Raw genomic sequence first — 26,981 nt, 5'->3', positions numbered from 1 at the left:
GTAAATTTATTTTTAAATGACCCAATAGCTCAGTGTGACAGGGGGCTTCAACTAGACGCTGCTACTTTGTCAACCAAAAAGTTTGAGAATAAGCGATTTAATCTTTGACATGATTTAATGTTTTATAACATACTCTGGTGTTTTCATGTAAATTTTAATCTGAAAAAGTAACTTCAGCTAACACAAACATGTAATGGTAAAAAAGCAGCATGAAATGGAAATATTTCAAGGCAAAGCTATAGGCCATTTAAGTACAGGATTAGTGTAAATTTACTTGGTTACTTTACATCAGCACTTAAATTATGGTGTTGAGTATAATGCAGGTTTTTTCCAGTTTTGGAGGAAGTATTCAGGTCCTTTAAAGTAAGCCTACTAATGCCACACTGTGAAAATACTGCACTACTAGTAAAACTAATGCATTTAAATCCTTAGTTAAGTAAATGTATGCAAGTATTATTAGCAGAATGTGCTGAAAGTATCAAAAGTAAAAGTACATGCTGTGCAGTAAAATGGTCCCTGTATGTAGTTTCCTATTGTATATAATGTCTTTGGATAAATATCACTGCTGTATTCATGTGCCTTTTACTGCTGTAGTTATTTAAGATTGATCATATTTTAATTACTTTATATACTGTTGGTTAATTTAATGTAATGTTTCACATTCTTTAATGTCAGATGTTTGTAGGGTCATTGTCCTTTTAGAACCATGCATCTCTCTCTAAAAAAAAAAAGTGAGGCTAAGAAAAACGGTTCTCAGCTTTGTGACAATGCATTTTCCAGTTTAGAGAACTTTCTCAGCCAATAAAAGAACATCTAATTGTTCAGTTTATAAAAATCCCCCCCTTTGGAAATGCATGTTTTTACTAAATAAGAAGGTCATAAATGACTAATGCTGTCAGACAAATAGTGGAGTAAAAAGTACAGTATTTGTCCCCGAGATGTAGTGAGTAGAAGTGTAAATCTGCGTAGTAGTAAAATACAAGTATCCTATTACTCTGTCCACTTTGAGTACATATATTTTCTGACCACCAGTGGGTTTCGCCAGGTGAACCAAGTAGTTTTGAGCACTGTAAATAGGACTACAAAATAATTTGCCTGTACGATTGTTTGTTCAAAGTGAGAAAAGAAGCCTAAATCAAATTCATCAAGAACACTTTTGACTTTACTGCCGTAAACCGTTTTGATATGGTAGCTACTGGGCCGTGTGAACCGTAGGAATTCCGGTGTGATGAGTGTGGCTGGCCGAGCTCACGCCCTCTACGTCACGGGACTACAGCCTCTCAAACTAAAGACGCTCTACTTCTCAGACGTTCACTTTGCGCTGTGGCTCGCTGCTGTCACCTCCCTCCCTCCTCCCTCCGTTCGTCCAGAGCTGCGGAGGCACAATGGTGCAGGGGAAATATGGTGATTAAGTGAACTCCGAACATTTCGCAACTTTTAGTCTGCTGACGCACCACCAATAGCCCTTCCCCACAGGTAAGCTTTACCTGGCTAAATGTTTTTCTACTTAAACTTCTTTTTTTTTTTTTTAAATATCCTATGTTGACTTATTGGTTCTTTTATCGACTTTATTTCGCTTTCTATAAGCGCCTGTTAGTGTTTAACCCTAACCCTCTGCGAGAACTTATTTTCCCTTCTCTGCTGTCGCTGGTGAGCCAAGTCAAACAGGTTGCAGTAAAGTTGCATAATTAAAGACGTAATCTGAAGTCATGGCGAAAACGGCACTTTACACTGCAGCATATCTGTGGTGTTTACCCAGAGAGATGTTTGTACATGTGGAGTTCAGAACACCTGTCTACTGCGGGGATTGTTTTGAGTCTCATTTTAATGTTACTGTGGTCACTATCTGCTTCAACTTTAGTAATGGGGCTCTCTTGTGATTTTTAGCTTTATTCAAAGCAGCTTGGGTTTTGTAAAAATGTCCTCTCCTTTGGAGTCAAGTCATTAAGTCTCTCTTCGCCCAGAAGTTATTTGGCCTTTGAAAGAATTGCCACTATGCACTGATCCGATACCGTAAAGCGTTTCCTTCCAGACTTCTCATCACTCTTATTATCCCATCCATCTTCTGCTCAATTGTATTCGAATTCATCCTCAAAATCTGGATTGAAAGTCCAGGGAAAGTATTTGAAAAGTATTCTGCAATTCATAAATGAAATACAGACAGAAGTATAACAAAATAAAAACTAGATTAGAGCTGAAATGTACCACCATTATCATGTATACATTGTGCAATGCTGTGTATTATTATTATTATTATTATTATTACAAATTAATGGATAATGTTATATGTTGGACATTATGAAAGAGTATCCATGGATATTAAAATAGAATATGATGTCAAATGAGTTACATTGTATAATATTAAGACTGTATGATAAATTCTACTTTCTATCTTTCTCATTTCACAGACTTGCCTCTAACATGGCCCAACACAACAACAGCTGTCACTACAATGAGCCCATGAGCTTCTTCTACAACAAAAGCGGCGGTGACGATAAATGGGACACAACTCAGCTCATCCTGGTCCAGGTGGTGGGCTCTCTCTTCTGCTGTTTCATCCTGGTCTCCAACGCCATGGTCATAGCTGCTGTCATCACCAATAAGAGGTTTCACTACCCTTTCTACTATCTACTTTCCAACCTCGCTGCCTCGGACTTCCTCGCAGGCATTGCGTACGTGTACCTCATGTTTAACACAGGTGGGGTGTCGCGAAAACTCACAGTCAGAGGATACTTCATCCGCCAAGGTCTTCTGGACATCAGTCTCTCAGCCTCGCTATCTAATCTGCTGGTTATAGCTCTGGAGCGCTACATCTCCGTCATGAACTGGAAGGTCCACAGCAACCTGACGAAGAGGAGGGTGACGCTGCTGATCGTGCTGGTGTGGGCCATCTCCATCTTCATGGGGGCTGTGCCCAGCCTGGGCTGGAACTGTATCTGCAACCTGAGCGACTGCTCCCAGCTGGCCCCCATCTTCAGCAGGAGCTACCTGATCTTCTGGTCCGTCTCTAACCTGGTGGTGTTCCTCGTCATGGTGGCCATCTACATGAGGATCTACGCCTACGTCAAGAAGAAGACGGCAGTGCTCATGCCGCACACCAGCGGCTCCATCAAGAGCAAGAGGACGCCCATCAAGCTCATCAAGACAGTCATGGTGGTGCTCGGTAGGTGCTAGTCATAGCAGTGTTGTCTGTGCTGCATCGCCTACGGGTTCAGTGTGTCGGAGGATGAAGATTAGTCATGGTGTACAGCAGCGTGTCTTCCCTCGGGGTTTAAAGTTGTCACAAAGGTCGCAGGCAATTCACAGTCCCTGCTGAACATGCTTGATCGTAATCAATGTTTTCCGTATACGAGAGAAAACCGGCAGCGCAATAACACGACAAACATGTTACAGAAAGTGTTACAGGTTTATCAGTGATTTTAGGGAGGCCTCAACCGTTATCAATACGGCTGCAACTACTACTTTTTCTATTATCACTTATTCTGGAATTTTTTGCTAAATAGATGAATCATTTGGCCCAATAACTGTGAAAATGCAGTCTAAAAAGATAACTGACGCAAGCTTCAGGTGCTCAAAGGGACTCTTTAAATTATTGTTTTTTGCCAACCAACATCAAAACTCCAAAGATATTCAGTGAACAGAAAGTAAAATAGGAAAAAGCTGCAAATGCTCACGTCTGAGAAGCAGCAACTAAGGAACTAATAAAGTTCTCAAAAATAACATTTTTTTGGCCAATTAATTTTTTTTTGATCGTCTAACCAATAAACTGATTAATTATTTACTGCAGTTTAGTACCACTTAATTGTTTTGTTTTTTGTTTCCTACAAAAAGAAGGCACAAAAACTCTGAAGCCTCCTTTCCTTCTACATTTTCATCCTAGATGAGGCAGTCAGATACCCTGGCCGAGCTTCCTTTGTTTAGGTGTTGCAACAGGATACCTCACAATAGAGCTGCAGAATTGAAATCACTCCCCTTCCAGTTCGTCCATTTAAGAAGGGAACAATAGGACTGTAACGGTAGTTCTACTGGAACACCACCGGGGTCATTGGAGGCCTATTCTGATCTGAGGATTACATCCAATGTGGATAGTAAGTTGTTAAACTCCGAAATCAGAGTCAGACAGATGCATTTTAGGTAGCTTTGCAGGTCAGATGAGTTCATCTCCGTGTTCTCAGTTCTTGTTTTCAAGTACTTCAGTCATCCAGATGAAAACATTCACGATATAGTTGTAGCGTCACCTTGGTCTCAGAGCTCGCCGGCCACATGGCTCCATACTGTACTGTACGTAGCGTAGGAGCTGTTTGCTTCTGTACACACTTTATTCCAGACTGCCGTGTAATTATCTCTCCCTGCAAGGACACGGCTCCACAGCCTGTGTGGCGTACCGTCCACCACACCACGCCGGCCTTCACTGAATGTCCCCTCCTCCCACCCAAAAGAAAAAGGAACCTATACTTGAGGACTTTGTCAATTGCTTTCAGATGCAGTTCTGCTTTGCTTGTTGAAGTGTTTGTACACAAGTCTCATCTTTAAGGTCCTTTTGCACTCAAATTATTTTGTGTAGTGTTTGCTCACCTGGATCTTCCACTGGAAGGCGGTTTGCGCATTCTTTCAGTTTCTTTGCACTCACCTTAAATTTCGGTTAAAATCATGCTCATACAAGCGGGATTTTGTGATATCAAAACAAGTTTGGACGCCAGTCATGGCCCGTAGTCAACTTGCGCAAATGTGTTGTGCAAACCTGAAACCTGAAGTACACGCACATAGCTACTGAAGTTGTTCAGTATTTATATGTACTTTTTTTTGGGGGGGGGGAACAGATGCACATTTTTATTTAAAGTAGTATGTATATTATTACAAAGTAGTGACTGTGGGGTAAAAAAAAAAAAAAAAAAAAAAAAAAAGTGCCTGAAGCACACAGAAGTGATGCAAGGAATATATCTGAGAGAAAATGATCTCTGATGTATGTTGTTAGGTCCATGTCTGAGAAACAATCAGAAAAAAAACGGAAGTCTTGTTGCAGGCTGCTCAGACAGAAACAGCAACTGGACAAACCAGTTCAGAAAAGCACATAACCGACGCATGCTTTGTTATACCAGAGTAAAATGAATGGGTTTCGACGTGTTTAAAATGGATGTGTACTTTGGCACTGTGGCTGCCTGAGCAGGCAAAGCCAAACCCCAAACAAGTGAATCGATTATTGCACATAAATGAATTGTTTAGTCAATCAGAGGTCTAACAAGTAAGTATGAGAAATGATCTCTTTTGTTCTCTTGCCCACATTTGTAAGGCCTGCCGACCAAACTTCAGTACTTTTATGGCACCGATCAAATTGCCTAAATATTTATCTCGTATCAAAAAATGCCTGGTACCAAATTTAAATATAAAGGCTACATCCAACCCAACATATTGTTGTTTTAAGATTTATAACTTGTGCTTTTTTATGCAGGAGTAAATCTCATCAGATTCCGCTATACGCAGCCTCTGTAGCTCTAATTTCAACTAATGTCAATAAATCTTATTAGACAAATTTTGAGCTACATCCCTTTCTGAGTTGTGCGCATTGCTGTAACTGAGTGGGACTGGAGGCTTCTCTGGAGGCTGGCTCACGTCTACTGATTGCCAGCTTGTGAGGTGTTTAGGAAATACAGTAAATTGTAGTGTCTACCAGTGGCCTACATGTGAGGCGTTTAATTGACATCTATAAATTGTAGTCGGCTGTGAGGTGTTTACGTGACATCTGTTATTTTCAGTTACAGAAAACCACCTATATCACACTCTCCCCCTTTAAACTGCATGACAACTTTAATATTTGTACCATGATGTGCAATGTAGTTTTCATTTTGTTAAGATAGACTTTATTAAATTGTTATTGAAAAAGAACCGGTCAGGAACCGCTATCAAAGTCAAGGTATTGATTTGTAAACAAAAACCTTTTTGTGGTGCCCAGCCCTACTTCATGTTCTTTATGGTGCCAGTTAGGTCAAATATTGTTATTGTAGTTTAATAGCCGACAGCCATTTATTATAGCACAGCTGAGGGTATTGGAGCCTGCTTGTGAAGTGAAGCATCAAACTATGTCAGGTTCAGTTTTTGTTTTCATTCTTTAAATGCAACCACCATCGTAAAATGAATACCAAAAGGAGCATGTGTTTGAAATGTGTGCTTCTAAAACTCCTGTTTTTTTCTTTGTCAGAGATTAAAGAGGAAGAAAGTCCAATTTTAGACTTGTGGAATACATCAAAAACCACAAGTGGAAGGCCATTTAATGGGGTCTTGATCAATTGCAATTCGGTTCACGTTATTTTGGACATCAAAGACGAAGAAAAAAAGACAAGTGGAAGGATAATGGCATATGAAAATAGAAATTCACTGGAAAAATACGTACATTTTGACTTTTAGGCCTGCGAGCAGAGAAAAACAAAAACTGAGATTATCTCTTCAACCAGACCCTTTTTGTGTGTGTCCAGATGAATCCAGAGACAAAGAGTGAGCAGTGGAACAGTGCATGTTTTTGTTCTGCAGATGTATTGAAGCTGTGAAGAGGCTGGCAGTGCAGACAAGTTGCAGCTTGTGGCTTCCTCTCGGTTCCAGAAATCTCTTGGTAGCTTCGTGCCTAAACATGTTTGAAGTAGATATCTAATTGCTTTAGTAGCCGTGTGACCTTCCTGATTATTTACTAAACACATACTGTTCAGTATTTAATACAGTGATGGCATTGTATTCCTAACCTGTGTCTGCTTGTTGTAATCTTACTAGAATGATATTGGTCTTCTGCAATCCAGTGATTTAACATCACTCATCTAATGCAGTCTGAGATTTTGCTGTGTTAATGAAAGTCTATAAAACCACTAAATACATTGTTTTCGTTTTGATTTGTTTACATCTCTATTAATGTTTAACAGCATCAATCTCTGGTATGTGGTGAATGTTGAAAAGATTGCTCAAACAACAGATACATACTCACCAACAGTTTTGATAATTTATTAAGTTATTTAAAAATTATGAGTCTGAAGTTCCAGCCTCTCAAAAGTGCTAATTTGCTGCTGTTTTCATTTTAATATCATGTGTATATATTTGTTTGGAACCATTCCTCAGACAAAGCAAGACATTTGGAAATGTCACATCTGATTCTGGGACACGCTGATCAGCCTTTTTCACTATTTTCTGACATTTTACTGACTATGAATAATTGTTTCATTAAACTTAACTGATAAATGAATGATCAATGAAAATAAATAATTAAAACTGCCCATGAGTACATAGTAAGGCACTTTGGTTGAGTGGCTCATGGTCTTTTTAGAATATGTTTCTGCCAAGCATTTAAAGCTGGAGTGGGACTTTAAATGTACATCTGTTACATTCATACACCTCCACACAATGCTGATGAAGCCTATCAGATAATTCTCATTTTACTTCAGCAGAGTTTTTACATCAGGTTTCTGGTGAGACATTTCTGCGCTGGCTGGATGAATACATACTGAGACTTCTGGTCTTGCCGGCAAACTTCCAGTATAGCCCTTTGAGGAAGAGGATAACATAATTCAGTAATACGACTCTTCTACACTGTTGAAATGTTATTGGACTGAATGTACCCGGTTCAGTTCGTGAAATGAGACCTTTTGAGACTGTTCTGATGTTTAAAACAAGTTATCCACCATTTTACAGTCGCAACAGTCAAGATGAGAGATTGTAGTTTTACCGGAGGTTTGTGTGTTGGAACGGTTTGTTGGACGGGACCAGTGACCAAAGAAGATATTGTGTCCTGCCAAGAAAAAGTGACTTAGGACTAAAAGCTATCAACAGTTATCCTTGTATACATGTTTACTGAAACCCTTAAACCTGGGGTGGGAATCTTTAGAGGCCCCACAATACAATATTATCACGATTCTTTACTCGGGATTACGATATGTTTGTGTTTTTGAACATTTTGCGTGCCACGTTAAACTTTTTCAACATCTGTTTTATCTGATAAAATAAAGTTTACAAGGTCTGCAATCATTTTTTTATTGCAGACTAACACTGATGTAATAACCTGTCATAAATGTTTCATGCACCTGACAAATATTTTCCTCCAATAAAATGTTGATTCTTGGCGTTCGTGTATCAAACCAAGATCGGCATGTAAAATATCATGATTCTATGCTGTATCGATTTTTTTTCTCTTCACCCTTATTTTAAAGTGTCAGAATTGTATGACCCTGACTTAATTACACAAATAAGAAACTGAGTGTGATTGTATTTCTTTCCCTGTAGGGGCCTTTGTGATCTGCTGGACCCCGGGCCTTGTGGTTCTGCTGATGGACGGCCTCAACTGCCACAGCTGTAACGTCATGAAATTAAAACGCTGGCTGCTGCTCCTGGCCGTACTAAATTCTGTCATGAATCCCTGCATCTACTCCTACAAGGACGAGGAGATGTGGACAACTTTCAAGAACCTCATGCGCTGCATTGGCAACGGCACTCGTCGGCAGCGGTCGACAAAGGCCAACGCCCGGCCACTGAGCACTGGTCAGGATACGGGCAACAGTCAGCCCCCCTCAGAGGAGATGAAAAGTGATGATCAGGTAATACTCAAGACCTGAAAATGGATCCTGCTAAAAACTTTGCAGGACTTCTGTCCAGATCACACTGGCTGTAATCTATGAAGATACAGACTGAAGTTGACTTGAAAGAGAAGCTACACTCTTTGTCTCCAGTTGGTCTCAGTGGGTCATGTTCGACCTCAGAATAAAAGAGACACTGCAGGCCAGCTGCTCCACTGCTGTTGCGGTTAGACGGAGATAGGAGATCTTCATGCACTACTAATTTCTCTAATGTATGCAAAGACGTACTGTTTTGTCAGGATTTAATTGCTTTTAGACACAAAACCCCCGTTCTTGTTTAATGGGAGATTCCTGTTGTGGTTTCATCCTGCTTTTCTGGTCTTCCTCATCACATCCCTCCCGAGTTATTTAATCAAGGATGATACTGCGCTCCAGTGGCAGATGAAAGAAGTCGATGAGATACACAGCTGTACATTTCCCCTTTTAGTGTAAAAAAAAAAAAAAAAAGGGACTTTACTTTCTCACTAATATAAATGTGTGTATATCTGCTATAATTGTCCGCTAAGTTTACTTCCTGTGTAGCTTTTGAGGAAAAATTACTGTAATAGAGGAACTAGTCAAGAAATATAGCTTGTTTGTAGTCAGGTACTGTAAAACTGTGGGTTCCTATAGGTAGGGTACAGTTTTAAGAATATTTCTTCATTCAAACACAGGCAAAGATTGTTTTCTCTATGACTTGTATTTCTTAATTTATTTTTTTAAAAACCCAACCCGCTTTCTTTTTTTAAGCAGTTTTGCCTCTGGGGAATAGATAAGAGTTACTCCTCTCTCCTTATAACAGATTAACTCCCATCTGTGGCAGATCATGGAGGCAGACTTGTTCTCCCTGTAGCATTTTTACACACCCGCTTCAACTCACTGAACGACTGATGTTGCTCTGACGAAACAGCTGCTCACCTAACAGTGGAAGGGCTGTAAAACGATGGTGCAACACACTCGATTTCTGCTGGATGTTCGGCATTCAATGTACCCCTACAAGAACTGAAGAGGATATGACTGAATAGACTAGAACTCCCTTAGACACATAGGCACACAAGCCACTTCAGGCTGCTCTGATGACTCCATTGCTAAATCATTGACAGGGTTCACATGACTTTTTTTTTTTTCAGTTGTACAGTATTTATGCCACTCCTGCTGTAAAGGACATGACTTCATTAAAGCTATTTTGTTTATCTTGGGAGTGAATATGAGAGTGGTGATTGGGAAAGGTTTACACCTCTAGTGATTTGTTCGTTGAACTGACATTATTGAACTTCATTCTTGTGCAGTGCAACTTTTATACCTGATGGACTTTTAAAATCGTAAAAATTCACTGACTTTGTTAAGTAACTTTGGAGATTCACGCTTTATTTTGTTAAGCATCAAACACGATAACGTACTGTATATTTTATGTCTGTTTTTTCTTGTTGTTATGACATGACAGGACACAGAAAAACCAAGCAGCAGCCCCAAAAAATAGGTAAACACTTTTTTTGTATAACTTTCTGGCACAGTTAATAGTTTAATAAGCCAATATAGATATTGGTTGGTTGGTCCACCACTTTATTCCAGACTGAAATATCTCTACAACTACTGACTGGATTGTAATGAAAGTTTAAAACCCCAGAGGATGAACACGAATGACTTTGGTGATCATTTGATCTTTCCAGCAGTGGTTTTGAGAAAAATCTCTCAACAACTAGTGGATGGATTGTCTTGACATTTTCTGCTGATGTTAATGTGACCCTCTTGAAGATCTGTGTTCTTTGATGATCTTTAGAGCTTCCCTCCAGCACCATCCTAACGTCCAAATTTACTTGTAAATTTGTACAATATTTTCTTTCATGGCCAATTGAAAAAAACTATTTTCACATTATTTCCCTCATATCAGCTGAAGCCTATTTTGTGTGTAGGGATAATTAGCAAATTTGGGCATGCAAGCATGCTAATTTAAGTTGTGCTAAACATTGTAACTGTCAGTCTGAGCTGCTCAAGTGACCAAAGACTACTTTGCTGCACACACCACTAATTTGGTGATATCAGCCAAAGTAACCATAAAACTACATGCAAATCCTGTTTGACTGAGGCAGACTGTCTCCATGTTTTAAATGAAAATTACTCAACATTAACTGATGATAACTGATTGTAATTGTTAGTCCAAAAACAGTTGATAACAGCCGATTTTAAACAAAAACCACTGAATGGATTACCCAACAGTAGAATTACATGACTTGAAGTTGGTCAGCAGCTGATGAAGTACCACTGCTTGAGATTTCTGGTGGCACTTCAGGATGATTGCTCAGGCCAATTAATGGTTGACCTCTAGTTTCCATGCAGTCAAGAATCGACTTGGTCAAAGTCTGAAAAGAATCGTTGAATCCTTAGTAGGAAAGACAAAATCTTCCTCAAATTGGATTGCAAGGCACTTGCATCAGTAAAAAAAAAAAAAACAACACATAAAATATTATAATATAAATTTAGTATCATTGTAGAATATCAACAGTCACCTGACACTATTTGAAATATCCTATAAATATCACCCACCTTAATTTCAGTTCAGTTCTTCATCTGGAAAAGGATGAAATGTTCCAAACTAATGGAATAGTAAATCATTTATACATTAAAACATCTCTGGATTAAAAGCTGTATATTCTGTGCACATATATATATGTAAATCAGTCAGTTCTTTCTAAATTATATAGTCTATACTTCATACTGTACACATGGTTTCTCTGCTCTACCCAAAAGCCCTGACAAAGTTTCAAATCTCCCCTCTAATTTACAAAACTCACCATGCTTGAAATACAGGCCTATTGTTCACTCTGCAACCACAAACTCACAGCCATTTTTATTTCCCCTCAAACGCGAGGTAATCTGTTTTTACAGCACTCCTAATCACATACTAAATATGTTTTCTACAATAAAAACTTACACACCACTCAAGAAGTATTTCCCTAAACCAAACCAGCATCCTTTGACGGCAAAAGAAGAGGCACATTGTACATTTAGCTCTTTGAAAATACTCAGGATGCAGTTGCCCTTCAGTTTCAGTTTGGCTTGATTTGACTGGACAAATTCATGTGGTTTGCATTAAGAATATGTAGTGTAGTAGCCAGTACTGTCTCTGCCAAGGACTGCTGTCGACCTGTCGTGACTGCTGTCTGCCTCTCTGGTTTAGCATTCCCAAATAACATCAACTGTAAACTGTGTGGTGTGGCAGCCTTTTCCTACAGCTGTGCTGTAATTATGCATTCTTGAAAAAAGCCAAATAAATTTTACTAGATGTTTAGAAATGCTGTCTTTTGGTTTGTTTTTAGTCTCAGGGCAAACAGATGTGGGAATGTTTTCATCAGGATACGATGTTACATTAATATCCCTTGTGCTATAAAGATGAGGATATATCATTTTTCCAGATTGACTTATTCAGCGCAAATACACAAAATAAAAAATAACTAGATTTATTTGGGATTGTGTGCCTCCACCAACCAGTCAAGTTGCAGTTTACATCCATACCAGTCCATACTCATATACTATATGTAGTGAAGACTTTAAAGGAATTCTTATGTGTTCACATTCTTGGCCAATGAAACTGATTGACACCAGACAATGTTTCAACTATAGTTGTTGCTTCAAAGTGGCAACAAATTCTAAAACCCGGATGTTTCACACACATCTTTGACCTGAAAGCAGAGATAATCTATACAATCGGCACAATCTACCCAAGATTAGTGTCTGACAAAATATGAAGCATGGTCACAAGCTCCCCTTCTGTTTCTGAGTTTTGGCGCTGAATAATGGTGAGAAAAGTGTGTGTGCAGAACATTTTGATGTCATAGTAAAGTTGACCTTTGACCTTTTGGATACAAAATGTAATACTTTGAAATGTTATCCTATTAAGCTTTGTTCAGACTGCAAGCAGTTTTTGATTTGTAAGACCACAGGACTGTTTTCCAAGAAGCCGTCTATGTTTCTAGATCATGTTTGTATATGGTTTCCTCTTTGCATTGAAGAGTTTTAACCTGAAATTTTGGATGCAGCCAACAAACTGTTCACAGACACTAGTTTTTTGGAAGTGTTTCTGAGTCTATGTAATGATTTTCACCATAGAATTGGGGCTGTTTTTAATGGTGCTTGCTGCCATCAAATTCAAAATAAGCACTTCTTAAAACAAGACAAATTTCTCAATTTCAACATTTGATGTTGTCTTTGGTCTATTTTTAATTAAATATGGGTTTACATGATTCACAAATCATCACATTCTGTTTTTATTTCCATTTTGCAGGGTCCCAACTTTTTGGGAAATGGAGTTGTATAAACAATTTCTATTCACAGGTTCGCGCGTTCATCATGAACAGACTTAAACAACAGAAACATGCCCTATTGGTGAGTTCAAGTGCAACGGGAACCTGTAGGTAATGTCGACCCATAGGACAGTGAAGGTGAACTTGAGCACCTATTGAATGGGGACGTGATCAAACTTTGATTGGAGAACCTCTTCTGTTGATTGGACATTTAGGGACATGAGAGAGAGGGTGAGCCTAAAATAAAAACATTTGTGGAAGAGTATTGTGTCTTTGATGAGGTGAATGCGCACACACACACACACACACACACACACACACACACACACACACACACACACACACACACACACACACACACACACACACACACACACACACACACACACACACACACACACACACACACTCTCACTCTCTCTCAGATTTGGTCAGTGTGACCGCAGCAAGTCTAGCCACAGCAGCAGTCCTCATGGCTCTACGGATAGCAGCATCCCTCTGCCTGTGTTTCTTGCTGGTAAGGTCTCACACTGGAGGATTTTTAAACATATCTCAACAATACACTTATTTCTAGAGAGGAATTGCATTTTTAAGGCCACAAATATTGAAGGTTTAACTCGTAATGTATTGCACTATGAGATGATATGGGGACAGGTGGGGGGAAACTTCTACTTATTGCACAGAGGAAGGAATATAAGCAACTGTGGTAACTGAGTTAAATTTATTCACATTTTCTTTTATTGTTGGAGAACCCCTCTTGCTTTTGTTGTCTTGTCAGAAACATTTGTTGCTGTGGGCATGTGGTCATGGGCTTGTGGTGTTTCAGTGTATTGCTGGGTTAATCGCAGTGGTGGAAGAAGTACTCAGATTGTTTACTGAAATAAAGGTACTGATCCTATGTTACTAAAAAGTATGTAAATATAATCAGAAAAAATGTACCTTATGTATTAAACGACTGATATTTAATCAATGATGCTGCTGATGCAGTGACGTTTAAGCAGCATTTAGCTGCTGTAGTTGGTTAAGGTGGTGCTAATTTTGTTTCTTTTGTATAAGACTGCAAATAATGATTCTTGTCATGATGGATAAATCTGCTAATTATTTTCTTGATCACTCAGAAAATGGTAATATGTGTCCCCAAAGTGACACCATCTTTCCGAATCTCAGTTTATTAACAGTAAAAAAAAAAATAATAATAATAATCAAGAGAAATACAGCAAATTTTCAGATTTGAGAAAGTGGATTTATGAAACATTGGGTATTTTGTATAAAAAGTATCTTAAAAAACATGAATTTTAGAAGAGTTGCCAGATAATTTTCTGTTAATTGTTTGATTATTGAATCAACTATCAACTAATTGCTGCTTTTATTTCTTAAGAACGTCATATCTTGTGTTTGTAAAGTAACATGAAACTAAAATTGTCAAATATATATAGTGGAGTAAAAGGTTCAACATTTCCCTCTGAAGTGTAGCAGAGAATAAATATTAAGTGGCATGAAACTTGCCAGCTTGTTGTGGGGCTGATTTACAAAACACTATAAAATTTGCATTCTTATTTTTATTTTTGATTGAAAGATAATATGAGGATTCTTACTTAAGGCTTCTCAAATATGTTTACACTACCTGTAATGTCTGCAGGGGGTAAATTGCTGGCACGATCTGGACAACACAGAGTACGACTGCTGGCCGATCAACAATCCAAATGATTTCAACATGATTAGCTGTGGAGGTAAAAAAAACATTTTTTTTTTTTTAAACAATTTTCTACTTAAGGAGACAACATTTACATTATTTGTCCACAGTTAATTTCACTGTGAGGTGGAGCTCAGTAAACCAGAGATGTTTGTGAAGTCATACAGTACTTGTGCAAATGCAGCACACAGTATCCTTACTGCATGCCTATGCAGACTATTGATTGTGTATGTTCAGTCATGATATGCATGTGTTGTCAAAGGTCTGGAAATGGCTTGGGTACAGCGTCCTCCAGAAAAAGTAACCAACGGGGAGGAATTCAATGTCTCGTACACCGTGACAGCCTCAGATTCTTTCTACGAGTACGCAGTCAGGAACAAGATTTTCCAGTTCAGGTGAGTGTCTTACATAAACACCTGTAAATGTCTGCCATGCTCAGAATGTCAGAATGCGCATGCACACACACACACACACACACACACACACACACACACACACACACACACACACACACACACACACACACACACACACACACACACACACACACACACACACACACACACACACACACACACACACACACACACACACACAAATGCAGCCACATGTTCATCCCTAAACTGATTCATTGATTGTTATTCAGGGTGAGTTTGCTTGGAACACCTTGACACAGTTTTTGACACATTGTGATGGTACTTTATGTGCAGTTAGAGGTACAGAGTGTTTGCGTGTGCCATGGAAATAATTAGAAATAACCATTCGGGAAATAAGTAATTAGTCATATTATTTTTATTGTAAAATCACACATTGTCTCATAGTTTTATATATAAAATAATTTGTAAACAATAAATAGGATTTGTATTCATTATTAAGATAAGATGCTATAAACAAGGAATAAACATGAAAATGATTAAAAATGAGTTGACAACGATCCATAACTTATTGCTGACTGATACACCTGCATAAGCAAAGGTTTATTTAAGCTCTAGAGAGACAAGCCAAGCATCAGATTTTCATTTGAGCTTCTGCAGTAAATAACAACATGGGGTGTTGTGTAAATTAATTTATTTGTCCTTCACTTCTAGTGCTGCATCAGAGGCAAAGAGGTTCTGTCACGAACACGAGTGCCCATCAAACTGGAACAATGCCAATGAAATGAACTGCTGTGTGTATCACGCCAACATCCACTCCTGTCCTCTTGGCCTCATGGTTGGTACACAACACTGGTTTCACCTCCACAAACAAAATTTCTTAGGAGTCTATTACATTATTGATATAAGTATTTAGGATAATCCCAATCATTTCACACTCTAGCAGACACTTGTGTCCTCTGAATGTTCTTTCCGAGATTCAGTCAAGCAATCGCAAACAAATGTACCCACACTTACCGTACTTAAGTTTTACCATGTTTCATAAAGTCTTATTTAAAACTGTTCCACAAAATTCAGCTTTGATATTTGGTATTTTGACATTTCTGCAATATTTGTACTTTCTAATCTTTTACATGAGTGCCATAATTGAAAATCTTGGTCATGTTGATTTATGTTTGTGATGTCGTTTAATGAGTTCAGATCTCTAACATTTCCAAAACATCACCCATCCATGTTTATGGTCATTTTAAATTTAGCTATTTTAAAATCAGCAGACCAGAACCTCAGTGACAGTATTTCTGTTAACCTTTTTCTTTTTCTAACCTTTTATCTCTTTAAAGAAACAAGGTGGAATCTGTGGCCCATGGATTCCTGATGATGGTGAAATAGTGACTCACACTGTGTCCAAAGCAGGGATGATGTCCCAGAAATACTGGACGTCAAAGGTGAGCCAAGCCAAAATAAGCTCTTCAAAGGAATGTTTAACATGTGCTGAGTTTGGAGAACATTTTTTCTTACAGTACCACATCATGTTAACACCTGCTAATATTTTGTTTTACTGTATGTGTTGTTATGAACACTCAAAGACAAATATCAAAAATTGTATACCATAATATTATAATAAAAAAACAGGTGTTAATTTTTTTTAAAATTTTTTTACAGAATTAATCTTACAGGTTTGATCAGAGTGATGCATCCTTTGTGAAGCCTGCACTCTGTTATGCTGACATGTTACATGTCATGTAACAACAGTCAGCCAGTTGTAATTACTTCTCTGTTATTAGCAAATTACCAGAGAACCATACTTTGGGTTGCAGCTGATGTAATGATTGTACATTTCCGACAAAAATGTGTCCATATTTATTACAAATGCTCAGTTGAAAGCTGACAGAATACTTTAAGCTACGAGGACGAGCAACCATGCTTACAGCCCGGATTATTTTGATTAATTTATGTGTGACACTTATCTGGAGGTTTGTGTATAATGTTTGCAACTATAATAACATTGAGTCTAAATAACGGGTTTTTTTTCATGCATTTATTTCTTTTTATATACTAACGGATGGTCTAACATCACACTGCTGACATTTGTCTGCACATGTGATCACTTTAGTTTGGATTTTTTTAAGATCGCATAAAACAACAAATGTAAATATTATTTTTAATTGAGACTTAAAGATTTAAATAACACAAATGCATTTTGATGTGTCACTATTTTTTCTCATTTTAGGTTGTGTTAATCCACGTCGGAGTCACGTCAGTCATTGCTCATATCAAAATAGGGCAGATGCACTCAGCGCTGGAGTCCAAAGTGGTTGTTGTGAGCGCTCAAGGTCAGTCTGCATACACCCGGCACAAGCTGGAATAAACATGTTCAAATCTTTGCTGTTTGGATACAGTCATAAAGAGACACATTTGGCAAAGTTAATCTGTGCCATGCATCAGAGCAGTGTGTGATTATATTTTTGTTATTTTAATCGACCACACAGAAACAGTAGGATTAAGTCTTATTTACCCAACTTGTGCTTGACCTTGCGGTCGAATAGACATCCTTTAAAAACAATGAAGCAGAGTTACTCCACTAAACTTGATTTTGAACTTGCCGGTAGATATACTGCATGGTTTTATACAAATAGTTTTTTTTTATGTATTTGTAATGCTCCTTAAAATATCATGAGCCTCTGTGAATTTTGCTATCTGTGTGAATTACAATTTAATACAGTCTGTGGTGAGAAAGTACATTTACCTAAGTACTGTAATTTCAAAAATGTTTGAAGTATTTGTCCTTTACAAGTCTTTCCACTTTGTTCTTGTACTCCATTTCAGGATGAAATGTGTTACTTTTCACTCCACTACATTTAATTACTAGGCACTTTACAGATTAAAATGAATACCAAATATATTAAACAAAATTATTCAGATGTATTTTTCAGGGGTTAAGATCAGAGAAGAATTGATTGTTTCCAGGGGAACGGTACCCAGAAGAATAGTTATGTTCAAATTAACCCCACCTTTACCAGCTGCAACATTAAAGTGATATAGCATACACATTAATCCATAAAAACAATTACAATCTAATAAAATATACACCGGTCTGAAATAAACTGTTTTACATAGTTTTTACTTCTAAACTTCAAGTACATTGTGATGCTAATAGCTTTGTGGTTTTAAGTAAGTCGAATTTTGAATGCAGTGCTGCAACCTGTATTTTAACATTGCAGTGATTATACTTCTATTTAAGTAAGCAGTCTGAGTAATTTCACCTATAGATTCAACAGAATATAAAATGTGTGATTTTGTTTCAGTGTGTGGGGATGATGTCTGCGAGCTGGAAGAAAACTGTCTGAACTGTCCTGCAGACTGCGGCATCTGCCCGATGTCCATCACTATCAAAGTGGCCATCGGGCTCCCAGTCACCCTGTTCAGCAGTGGCTTCATTCTCACCATGGTGGTCAGTATGTGTAACACACATGCAAAAACTCGCACAAACATGGATGATTTATGTTCTGATGTTTTGTTTTGTTTTTCTTGCAGTGGCTCCAGTACCAGAAACAGAAGATGTTTTGGGACGAAAGCTGGATCATCAACTACAAGAACATAATATTTGGTAGAACGTCTCAAACATGCTGTTCACAGATTGACATGCATTTCCACAGGAAACATAACTCAATTGGAAACTCTAGACTTAGACTTCACATCACATTTATTTACATAAGGAAGAATTTTTTTTGAGCAATAATGAGTCAAGTCTGCAGGTGTATTACTTTGGCTTTGCACTATAATAAGAAACTGTTCTATCCATTTACAATATGCAGTCATGTCTGTACCTGGAGTTTTTGTAGGTTCATAGTCCAGCTGTAAAATTTCTCTGACACGAGCACCTGACCATCCTGTCTGCAGGCAGAGGCGGCCTCAGGGGCCTCGACAGCACCACCAGCCTGCATCATGTCAAGAGTCACTCCACCATCAGCCAAATGACTGATGTGACCGTGTTCACTGGACTCAACACGTCCTTCAAACAAGGCTGCATACAACCAGGCATATAGTGAGCCATTTTATTATTGGTTTAGATAAATGCTGATGAATCATAAAGTTAAAGGATATGATATTTGACTGTAGTAGAGTTTTGTTATTGAGAAACATAATTCAACATTTTGTAAAAATAGAAATTTAGATAGATAGATACTTTATTATTATTTACCTGCTTTGATTGTAAGTGAACTTCCAGGAAGTAAACGAATGTTATAAACATCATTAAATGACTTTAATCTGTCTGACTAAAAGTTTTGTGGCTGACTCCTCTGCATTTCACAAATACACTCTATTGCAAAGTACTTCTTCGATGTTCTATAATTAAGTACTGAAATGACGTTTACTTGATTTTGTCTTTTAGTGATGGAAGGACCGTTGCAGTGAAACACATCCACAAGAAACATTTCACCCTTTCTAAAACCATGAGGAAGGAGGTGAAAGAAGTTAGGTGAGGAAACATCCTGCTGAGGGAGAGGAACAACAAACATAAAAGTCGTTTTCTTCCAATCAAGCTCCTGCAGCTCATAATTTTTTTTCCATACCGGCCAGGCAACTGGACCATCCCAATCTTTGCAAGTTCATTGGTGGTTCCATCGAGGTGCCCTATGTGAGCATCATCACAGAGCACTGCCCCAAAGGAAGCCTGTCTGACGTTCTACTCAATGATGATATACCCATCAACTGGGGCTTCAGGTAAGAAATAACACAATTGCTTCCTTGTTTTTTTAACCATTTTCCTGATAATCACATATTTGGTTTTCGATTTACATTTTATAAGAACCTGCTGTTGATAGCTTTTGGCTCATTGGAGTTAAAGATCTCAGTCTCGGCACTTTTGAGGTGTTATTGTTTTAAATCCCACAACTAATGAAAGACACAGATATCATTAGTAATATCATGAAAATGCAAACATGTTTTTTCTGTGTTAATCTTCAGCAGGAAATGTCTGATTTTGCTCTAATTAGCAAACACAAAGAACTAATTTCCAGACAATAATACCACAATTCTACAATCACACAAATATAAATACTGTGAAAGAAAAGGGTATTTCCTCATTAGAGCATAATACGATGCAATATTACATTTTAATGGTATGGTTGTGGCATGAGAAAATGTTATTTATGACATAAACAGTGACATGTTGGCCCATACAGGTTGTCCTTTGCCACTGACATCGCCCGCGGGATGTCCTACCTCCACCAACATAAGGTGTTTCATGGGAGACTTCACTCCAGAAATTGTGTTGTTGATGACCGCTGGGTGTGCAAAATTTCAGGTAACAAAATATTACCATCAGATAAAAGGTGAGAGTGCAGTCTGCTGGAAAGACACACAATCTGTGTTCAAAGTCAAGTCTTTTGTCATTGTTATATTCTGTTTTCAGCAGTTATACCCCATGTGATAAGTCACTTAACATACACAGTTTAACACTAACTTTATAGAAGTCATTGCACCACATTCCTTATCAGCAGCAACGATATTATGAACGCAAAGTGAAACACTACATGCAGCTTTACTGTACTTTGTATTTTCTTGTGTTTGGTCTCAGATTATGGACTCACAGCCTACAGAAAGGAGGACTTTGAGTCTATCAGTAATGGCTTCAACTGTGAAGATGTCAACCTTATATACTGTGCTCCAGAGGTCCTGCTGGGAAGTGGCTCCAATATGACCCCAGCAGCAGACGTCTACAGGTGGGTCTGATGAGACACTTGAATTTTTTATATGGACCACATGATAATTTGAGTAAATTGAAGACATGGGTTATGATAGAGAAACAAGCCTCACACATTTCTATTAAATCTTGGTAACTGCACAAGAATATAAATAGGAAATGATTTCCCTTCTCTTCCTGCCTCTCCTCAGCTACTCCATGATTCTGATTGAGATTGCCACTCGCTCTGAACTCATTTTAGTGAGTATAACAGCCCTCTCCTTAGATTATAACCTTCAGCTTCCTTTTGATCTTTGCTTTGTAACCAGTAGTTCTCTCTAACAGGACCAGGCTGAGGGAGTGAGGATGGATATTATGTGGCGCCCCCCTTTGCCTGAACTCAAAGCAGGAAAGGCTGATACTGACTGTCCCAACCAGGATGACTATTGTGAGGTCTGTCACATGCACAGACATAATGGGGGAAATGTGATTTTTGTACTCATAAAGCTCCTGATAATTAGACTCTTCAATAACTTCAGACGAGGACATTTATTATAAGTATTATTCTGCATGATCACATTAGTTAGCGAGGCCTCACTGTTTTCTTTGAGCAGCTCATCAAGAAGTGCTGGTGTCACAATGTCACCATGAGGCCCACATTCGATCAGGTGAAGAAGACGCTTGAAAAGATGAACCTACACAAAGTCAGCCCTGTGGACATGATGATGAACCTGGTAATAGCCCAGTGAAACATAACTAAATTGAATGAATATGCTTTAATAATGCAAGACTATTTGTACCATCTTGATTGCTGCGAGTTTCAAACAGATAGTTTGTGTAACTGCAGATGGAGAAGTACAGCAAGCATCTGGAGGCCATAGTTGCAGAAAGAACACAGGACCTACTTCAAGAGAAACAGAAGACAGATCAATTGTTATACAGTAAGTCAGAATAGCAACCAGGAGGAATGAGAATGGTTGACATTTCTCTTATGATTGATCCTGAGAAGAATCATGATGTTTAGGAATTGACTTCGTGACGTTAAAGAGATAACACTGATATTTCTAGTACAAGCAGGGCAGGGTATATTGTATGAGGTGAGGATGAATTAACTTGCACTTATACACTCCTTATCAACAACATGTGCATACCATAGGGCATGGACAGAGATGTCGTTGAATTATTAGGCAATGAATTGATACTAACACTTTGTGAAGCTGTAATGTTGGAGGAGTCACTCAAATGTGATCACTGCCATCTGCTGGAGGAGAAGAAGCAATTATTGCCCCAAAGACAGACATAGCATCTCAAGTTTGTAAATCCTTCTGCAGGTATGTTACCAAAGCCGGTGGCTGATGAACTTCGTCAAGGCCGAACATTAGCAGCCCAGAGCTACTCCAATGCCACCCTCTACTTCAGGTTTGTGTTTGTATAAATCAAGCTAATACCAAAGAGTTTTGTTTTTTAATGGGCTTAATGGGTTTCAGAGTATAAGTTAATTTTGTTTCATTCGTGGTATGAATTTAGATTTAATCTGTGTTTTGTTTTTTTACCCCTTTCTGTACATGAATAATTCTGTATGACTCCTCTCTGGCAGTGACATTGTGGGCTTTACTCAGCTGTCTGGTACCAGCACTCCCTACCAGGTGGTGGACTTCCTCAACCAACTCTACACCACCTTCGATGACATCATTGACAATTACGATGTGTACAAAGTAGAGACAATAGGCGATGCTTGTGAGTAAGGATGTTAGATGGATGTTTAACTGACTAATAAACACAAAGTCATAAAAAAACGTTGATGAGGCTGAACCTTAAAATAGGTGACAACAAACTAACCTGATTTGAGCTTTTAAATAAGAACTACATCCAAAAAAATAGGTGACAGGAAGATACAAAGCTGAAATATGTATCATCTAAAAGGCAATTTTTTAATTTACTGCCATTTATCAGTATATCTCTCACTCTTTCAGACATGGTGGTGTCTGGGGTCCCTAAAGAGAATGGCATCAATCACGCTGGAGAGATCGCCAGCATGGCCCTGGATCTTGTCAGTGTCTGCCACTCTTTTAAGATCCCCCACAAGCCCAGCACACAGCTGAAGATCCGAGCTGGAATCCATTCAGGTACGGAGGATCTCACATCTACATCCAGCATCTGTTTAACAGTTTTTCTCACCCCATTCTGTTTCCCAGTGAATTGAAGATTTTTACGGAGTCACCTTAAACATGTATGAATCTATTACAGGATAAATGTGATTAAAATAAATCTAAATGGAGCATAAATTGTAACCAAAAATTTGAACTTAGAGAGAACAGTATATTATTTTGCATGTTATATCTCCCTCGGGCGGCACAGTGGTGCAGTGGTTAGCATTGTCGCCTCACAGCAAAAATGTCTCAGGTCCGATTCTGTGCCTGCGTGGGTCCCTCCGGGTCCTCCGGCTTCCTCTTACCATCCAAAAACATGCATATCAGGTCAATTGGTGATTCTACAAAAAAAAAAAGAGCGAATGAGAGCAAATGAGAGCGTGAATGGTCTTTGTTTCCTTCTGTCTCTATGTGTTGGCCCTGTGACCTGTCTAGGGTGTACCCTGCCTTTGCCCAAAGTGAGCTGGGATAGGCTGCGTGACCCTGTTCAGGATAAAACGGGTGTAGATAATGGATGGATATCTCAGCTCATGATAAATAAAATAATGCATAAAGCATCGCATCCATGTTTTTAGAGGAAGGTTGAAGTTCATTTGTTTCTCTTCTCTGACCTGATATCTGTCTGTTTCCATATTTTAGAGAAATTTTAAAATGTTTTCTTTTCTCAGGCTTATCTTAGTTCTTGCTCAGCATGTGTTAATGGCTGCTCAGCTGATTTTAACTTGTTTTTAAATGTAATTTTGTCTACAGTTTGTGAGGTTATGCTGATTTGGTTTTCATTTTTTATTGATATATCTTTAGTTTAGTTTCAACCTTGTTTTAAAATGATTTCATCATGTTAATTAATTGCTGTTATGCTGATGTTAAGCACTTTGGAGTACAACTGTGTATCAAATGTGCCCTACGAATAACATTGACTTGTCTCGACCCACACTGTTTCTTTTAAGTGTGACAATAATCAATTATTGAAACAATATAAGGTAAGAAATTGCTCTGTTTGAACAGAGGAGTGTTTAGAGCATCATCATATCCACAGCCTGGCAGTGTCATATATTATGTTGCTGCTGTTTACTCTGTCAGGACCTGTTGTAGCTGGTGTAGTTGGCACCAAAATGCCACGTTATTGCCTGTTTGGGGACACTGTCAACACAGCGTCACGGATGGAATCAACAAGTGAAGGTAATGAAATTGTTAAACTTTTTATTCACTTTAGAAAAAAAAGCATAAAACTGTGTGCAGGTTTGAGTCAAGAGTTTGCCTGCAGCACTGTAGTAAATGACTTGTCCTGTGGCTGCAAACATCATTGTACTTGTGGTGCTCATGTTTGTTCACCTTTACAACACAGTGTGTCAGCATGAAGAATGAATAATTCACTCACACCTTAGCACCTATTCCTCTGCATAAAGTTTGTGACATAATGGAGAAGCACAAAGTAAATGTGGGCTCAGATTGTCAGTTGACTAGAAAAGAGAAACACAAAAGTTTTAAAATATAGATCAAATCTTAAATTTGCATTATTTTCTGGGAAATCCCATATATGTGTGAGTGAGATTTTACTGGGACATTTAGTATATACGCTTTTATTTCTGGAAAAGGAGAACAAAAAAACATATATCTGTTGTAAACATTACATATTTGGTACCTAAACATTCAAAGTTTGTCTCTCGATTCCTAGCAAGTCTTACATATTTCATACAGCCTTTTACTTGTATGTAATATAGGTACATTTTGTACCATGTATGAGTCATGTATGGGATGCTATAAAATGTACTATATGTAAACTATTCAGTAATACCTATCATAAATAATATGTATGACGTGACAGAAACTTTAGTATATACTTTAAGTTATATACAGTATCAAAATCATTTAAATCTGGAAAAAAAAGTGATCTAAAACAGTATGTGTTTCACATAATGAAATAAGATTAGATAATGAGCTGTGTTTTGTTTTTTCAATCATCTTTATCACAGCGCTGAAGATCCAGGTGAGTGGTGCCACAGCTGACTTGCTTCACACACTCACAGGTTACATTCTGACCTGCAGAGGAACTCTTAATGTCAAGGTAAGTTTACCAGAAGCTAACATTCATGCATTATATAGTTTCTAACCAGTGTTGAGAAATATTGAGACAGTTTTAACTGGCTGGAGAAAAGGCATTGGACTTTTTATAGCTGCTCTACAGTTTTAGTTTAAATAAGGATGGTTGCCGTACTGATTTTACCTTTTATTGTGTTGGAAAACACTTATCTCCGAAAAAAAATATAAAAACTTACAAAGCCACAATGTTTTTCAAATTAAAACCAATTAGGGTGGGATGTGTTGCATATAATGCTATCTGTTCCTTCTTTAATTATTGTTTTGTTTTTTTAAAGCAAAATATAAACCGAAATAACTACATACAATTGGTTGTAGCTCATTAGAAAATGGCCTCAAAAGACATTAGTAAGGCTGAGATTTGAAAAGATCAGAGAAAATCCCAAACCTCTGTTCAAGGAAAAAAAAAAAACTGCCTCTATCTGGTATTTGATCTCTTTTTTCATGGATGTATTGTGTTCTGGTTTCTTCTCAAATTGTAACCTAAAACCTTTTTTTGGGTGGTGCCAGTGTGATAATATGGGAGGGGTTTGCTCGTCAGCCCCAAGGGACAGGGCTGCTATGCTGACACTTGTGATTTGTTGCACAGAGGCGGCCTCAGCTGCTGCTCTCTGCCCTCCATTAAACCCTAATGGCTTTATTTAAAATTCAAAGGGACACATGCTTTGCAATATGATTCTTTTTTCTCTCCCTCACTCACCCTGTCACTCTAATTTTTCTTAATCCAACAGGGCAAAGGGGAAATGACAACATGGTGGCTCGAAGCAAAAAAAGACAATCACACAGACCCACTACTCAGAACATCTGAATCCACAGCAGTACCAGTACCAGTTAGTGACTAGATTTGAGTATATCATAAAATTTGATAATAGCTGTAGAAGAAGTGGTCAGGCTTCATGTTGTGAAATTGATCTGTGTCCATGTGAGCTACTCTGGGGATAAATATAGTGATAGAATAAACAAATACTTGATCACAAACTTAAATGTTATACTGGGTTGTACATTTAAAAGATGATTTTACCAGTAAAGGTTCCAAAAGTGCTTGTCATTATCATAGTTCCCTTGCTGTAACATGAAGCAATGATGAGAAGCTAAAGATAATAATTTGTAGAAATAACCAGAAATGCACAATCTTGTCCAAATTTTTATTTTTTAAGTAATTTACAGAATTTGCTCCGGACATAGTCATGTATCATTTATTTTTTCATTTACTGGGAAGAATGTAAAAAAAAGAGATACTGGAAAAACGTGCCAGAGTTGAGGACATTTTTCTTTTCTTTCTTAAATAGTTTAGTTTGTATTTTTTTGCAATCCTATTTCTTACAAGTCATTGAGACATTCACTGCCTGAAAATTTAGAAAACCTACTCTTACAATATAACTAAAACTTAGATAAACTCTCTTTGGTTTACAAAGTATCATTTTTCTAATCTGCCATCAAATACTTCAAACATGCTCTGGGCAACACAGGTCATGGCAAAAAAAAAACCCACAGATGTAATTAATAAACTTTGTAATGGCTGTTGTTCATGTGATGTTGCCATGGGCCTCCACTTTTGAACATGTATATTCACTGGTGTTGCTCCTTTGTAAACTAAAAAAAAAAAAAAGTCATTGTGAATAATTTTTATACCACCTGTGATTTTTCTGCCATGACCAATTGAAACATCTTCCCTGTAAAATATTCCTTAAATATGGATGTACAAGTAATTTGGAACCAAACGCTAACAAAGCTGAGTTTGCTTTAAATTTTCAAAATGTTGTATGTCTAGTTGATGCAAAAGAGATGTGATACCTACAAACACTACTTTTGTGAAATAAGAATGTAGGCTACAATTGTCTGTTGTAGTAATACATGTGCATTGAGTGTTATAATTGTATTGTTCTTATATGCATTAAAGTTACTTTAAAATTATAACACTGTCCATAGGCTGCATTTATCTGATTAAAGTGTGCCTTTCACTGCATTACGTCAGTTTATTAATAGAAACTGGTATTTATGAACACATAGCACAAAATAACAAGACAGTAAACCCTATTTTCTCTGTCTGACTTGTAATATGCTAACATCCAAATAATATATCACAAAAATATTA

At 37.8% G+C, this 26,981-nt stretch overlaps 2 protein-coding genes across 2 annotated transcripts; both read left to right on the top strand.

Moving 5' to 3' along the window:
* Nucleotides 1-1,362: 1,362 nt before the first annotated feature.
* lpar3 (lysophosphatidic acid receptor 3) lies at nt 1,363-9,783 on the top strand. The gene is made up of 3 exons (XM_069694739.1): nt 1,363-1,476; nt 2,409-3,163; nt 8,257-9,783. The coding sequence occupies exons 2-3, from the start codon at nt 2,422-2,424 to the stop codon at nt 8,583-8,585; spliced, it is 1,071 nt and encodes a 356-aa protein (XP_069550840.1). The 5' UTR covers nt 1,363-1,476; nt 2,409-2,421; the 3' UTR covers nt 8,586-9,783.
* A 3,538-nt stretch (nt 9,784-13,321) lies between these two features.
* LOC138618768 (atrial natriuretic peptide receptor 2-like) lies at nt 13,322-26,797 on the top strand. Its single transcript, XM_069694737.1, has 23 exons — nt 13,322-13,403; nt 14,526-14,616; nt 14,842-14,974; nt 15,668-15,791; nt 16,294-16,398; nt 17,184-17,286; nt 18,259-18,404; nt 18,488-18,560; nt 18,854-18,998; nt 19,347-19,433; nt 19,535-19,678; nt 20,140-20,261; nt 20,535-20,679; nt 20,852-20,900; nt 20,985-21,092; nt 21,254-21,373; nt 21,487-21,580; nt 21,971-22,058; nt 22,237-22,376; nt 22,613-22,765; nt 23,870-23,968; nt 24,763-24,854; nt 25,618-26,797. Exons 1-23 carry the CDS (start codon nt 13,359-13,361, stop codon nt 25,726-25,728), a joined length of 2,517 nt encoding a protein of 838 aa, XP_069550838.1. The 5' UTR covers nt 13,322-13,358; the 3' UTR covers nt 25,729-26,797.
* The last annotated feature ends 184 nt before the right edge of the window (nt 26,798-26,981 follow it).

The sequence above is a fragment of the Brachyistius frenatus genome, unplaced genomic scaffold (assembly GCF_029030835.1).
Source record: "Brachyistius frenatus isolate BFR_SWC_R1_liver_20210118 unplaced genomic scaffold, ASM2903083v1 Contig_18, whole genome shotgun sequence".
Lineage (NCBI taxonomy): Eukaryota > Metazoa > Chordata > Actinopteri > Embiotocidae > Brachyistius > Brachyistius frenatus.
This window is presented reverse-complemented; position numbering and strand designations above follow the sequence as displayed.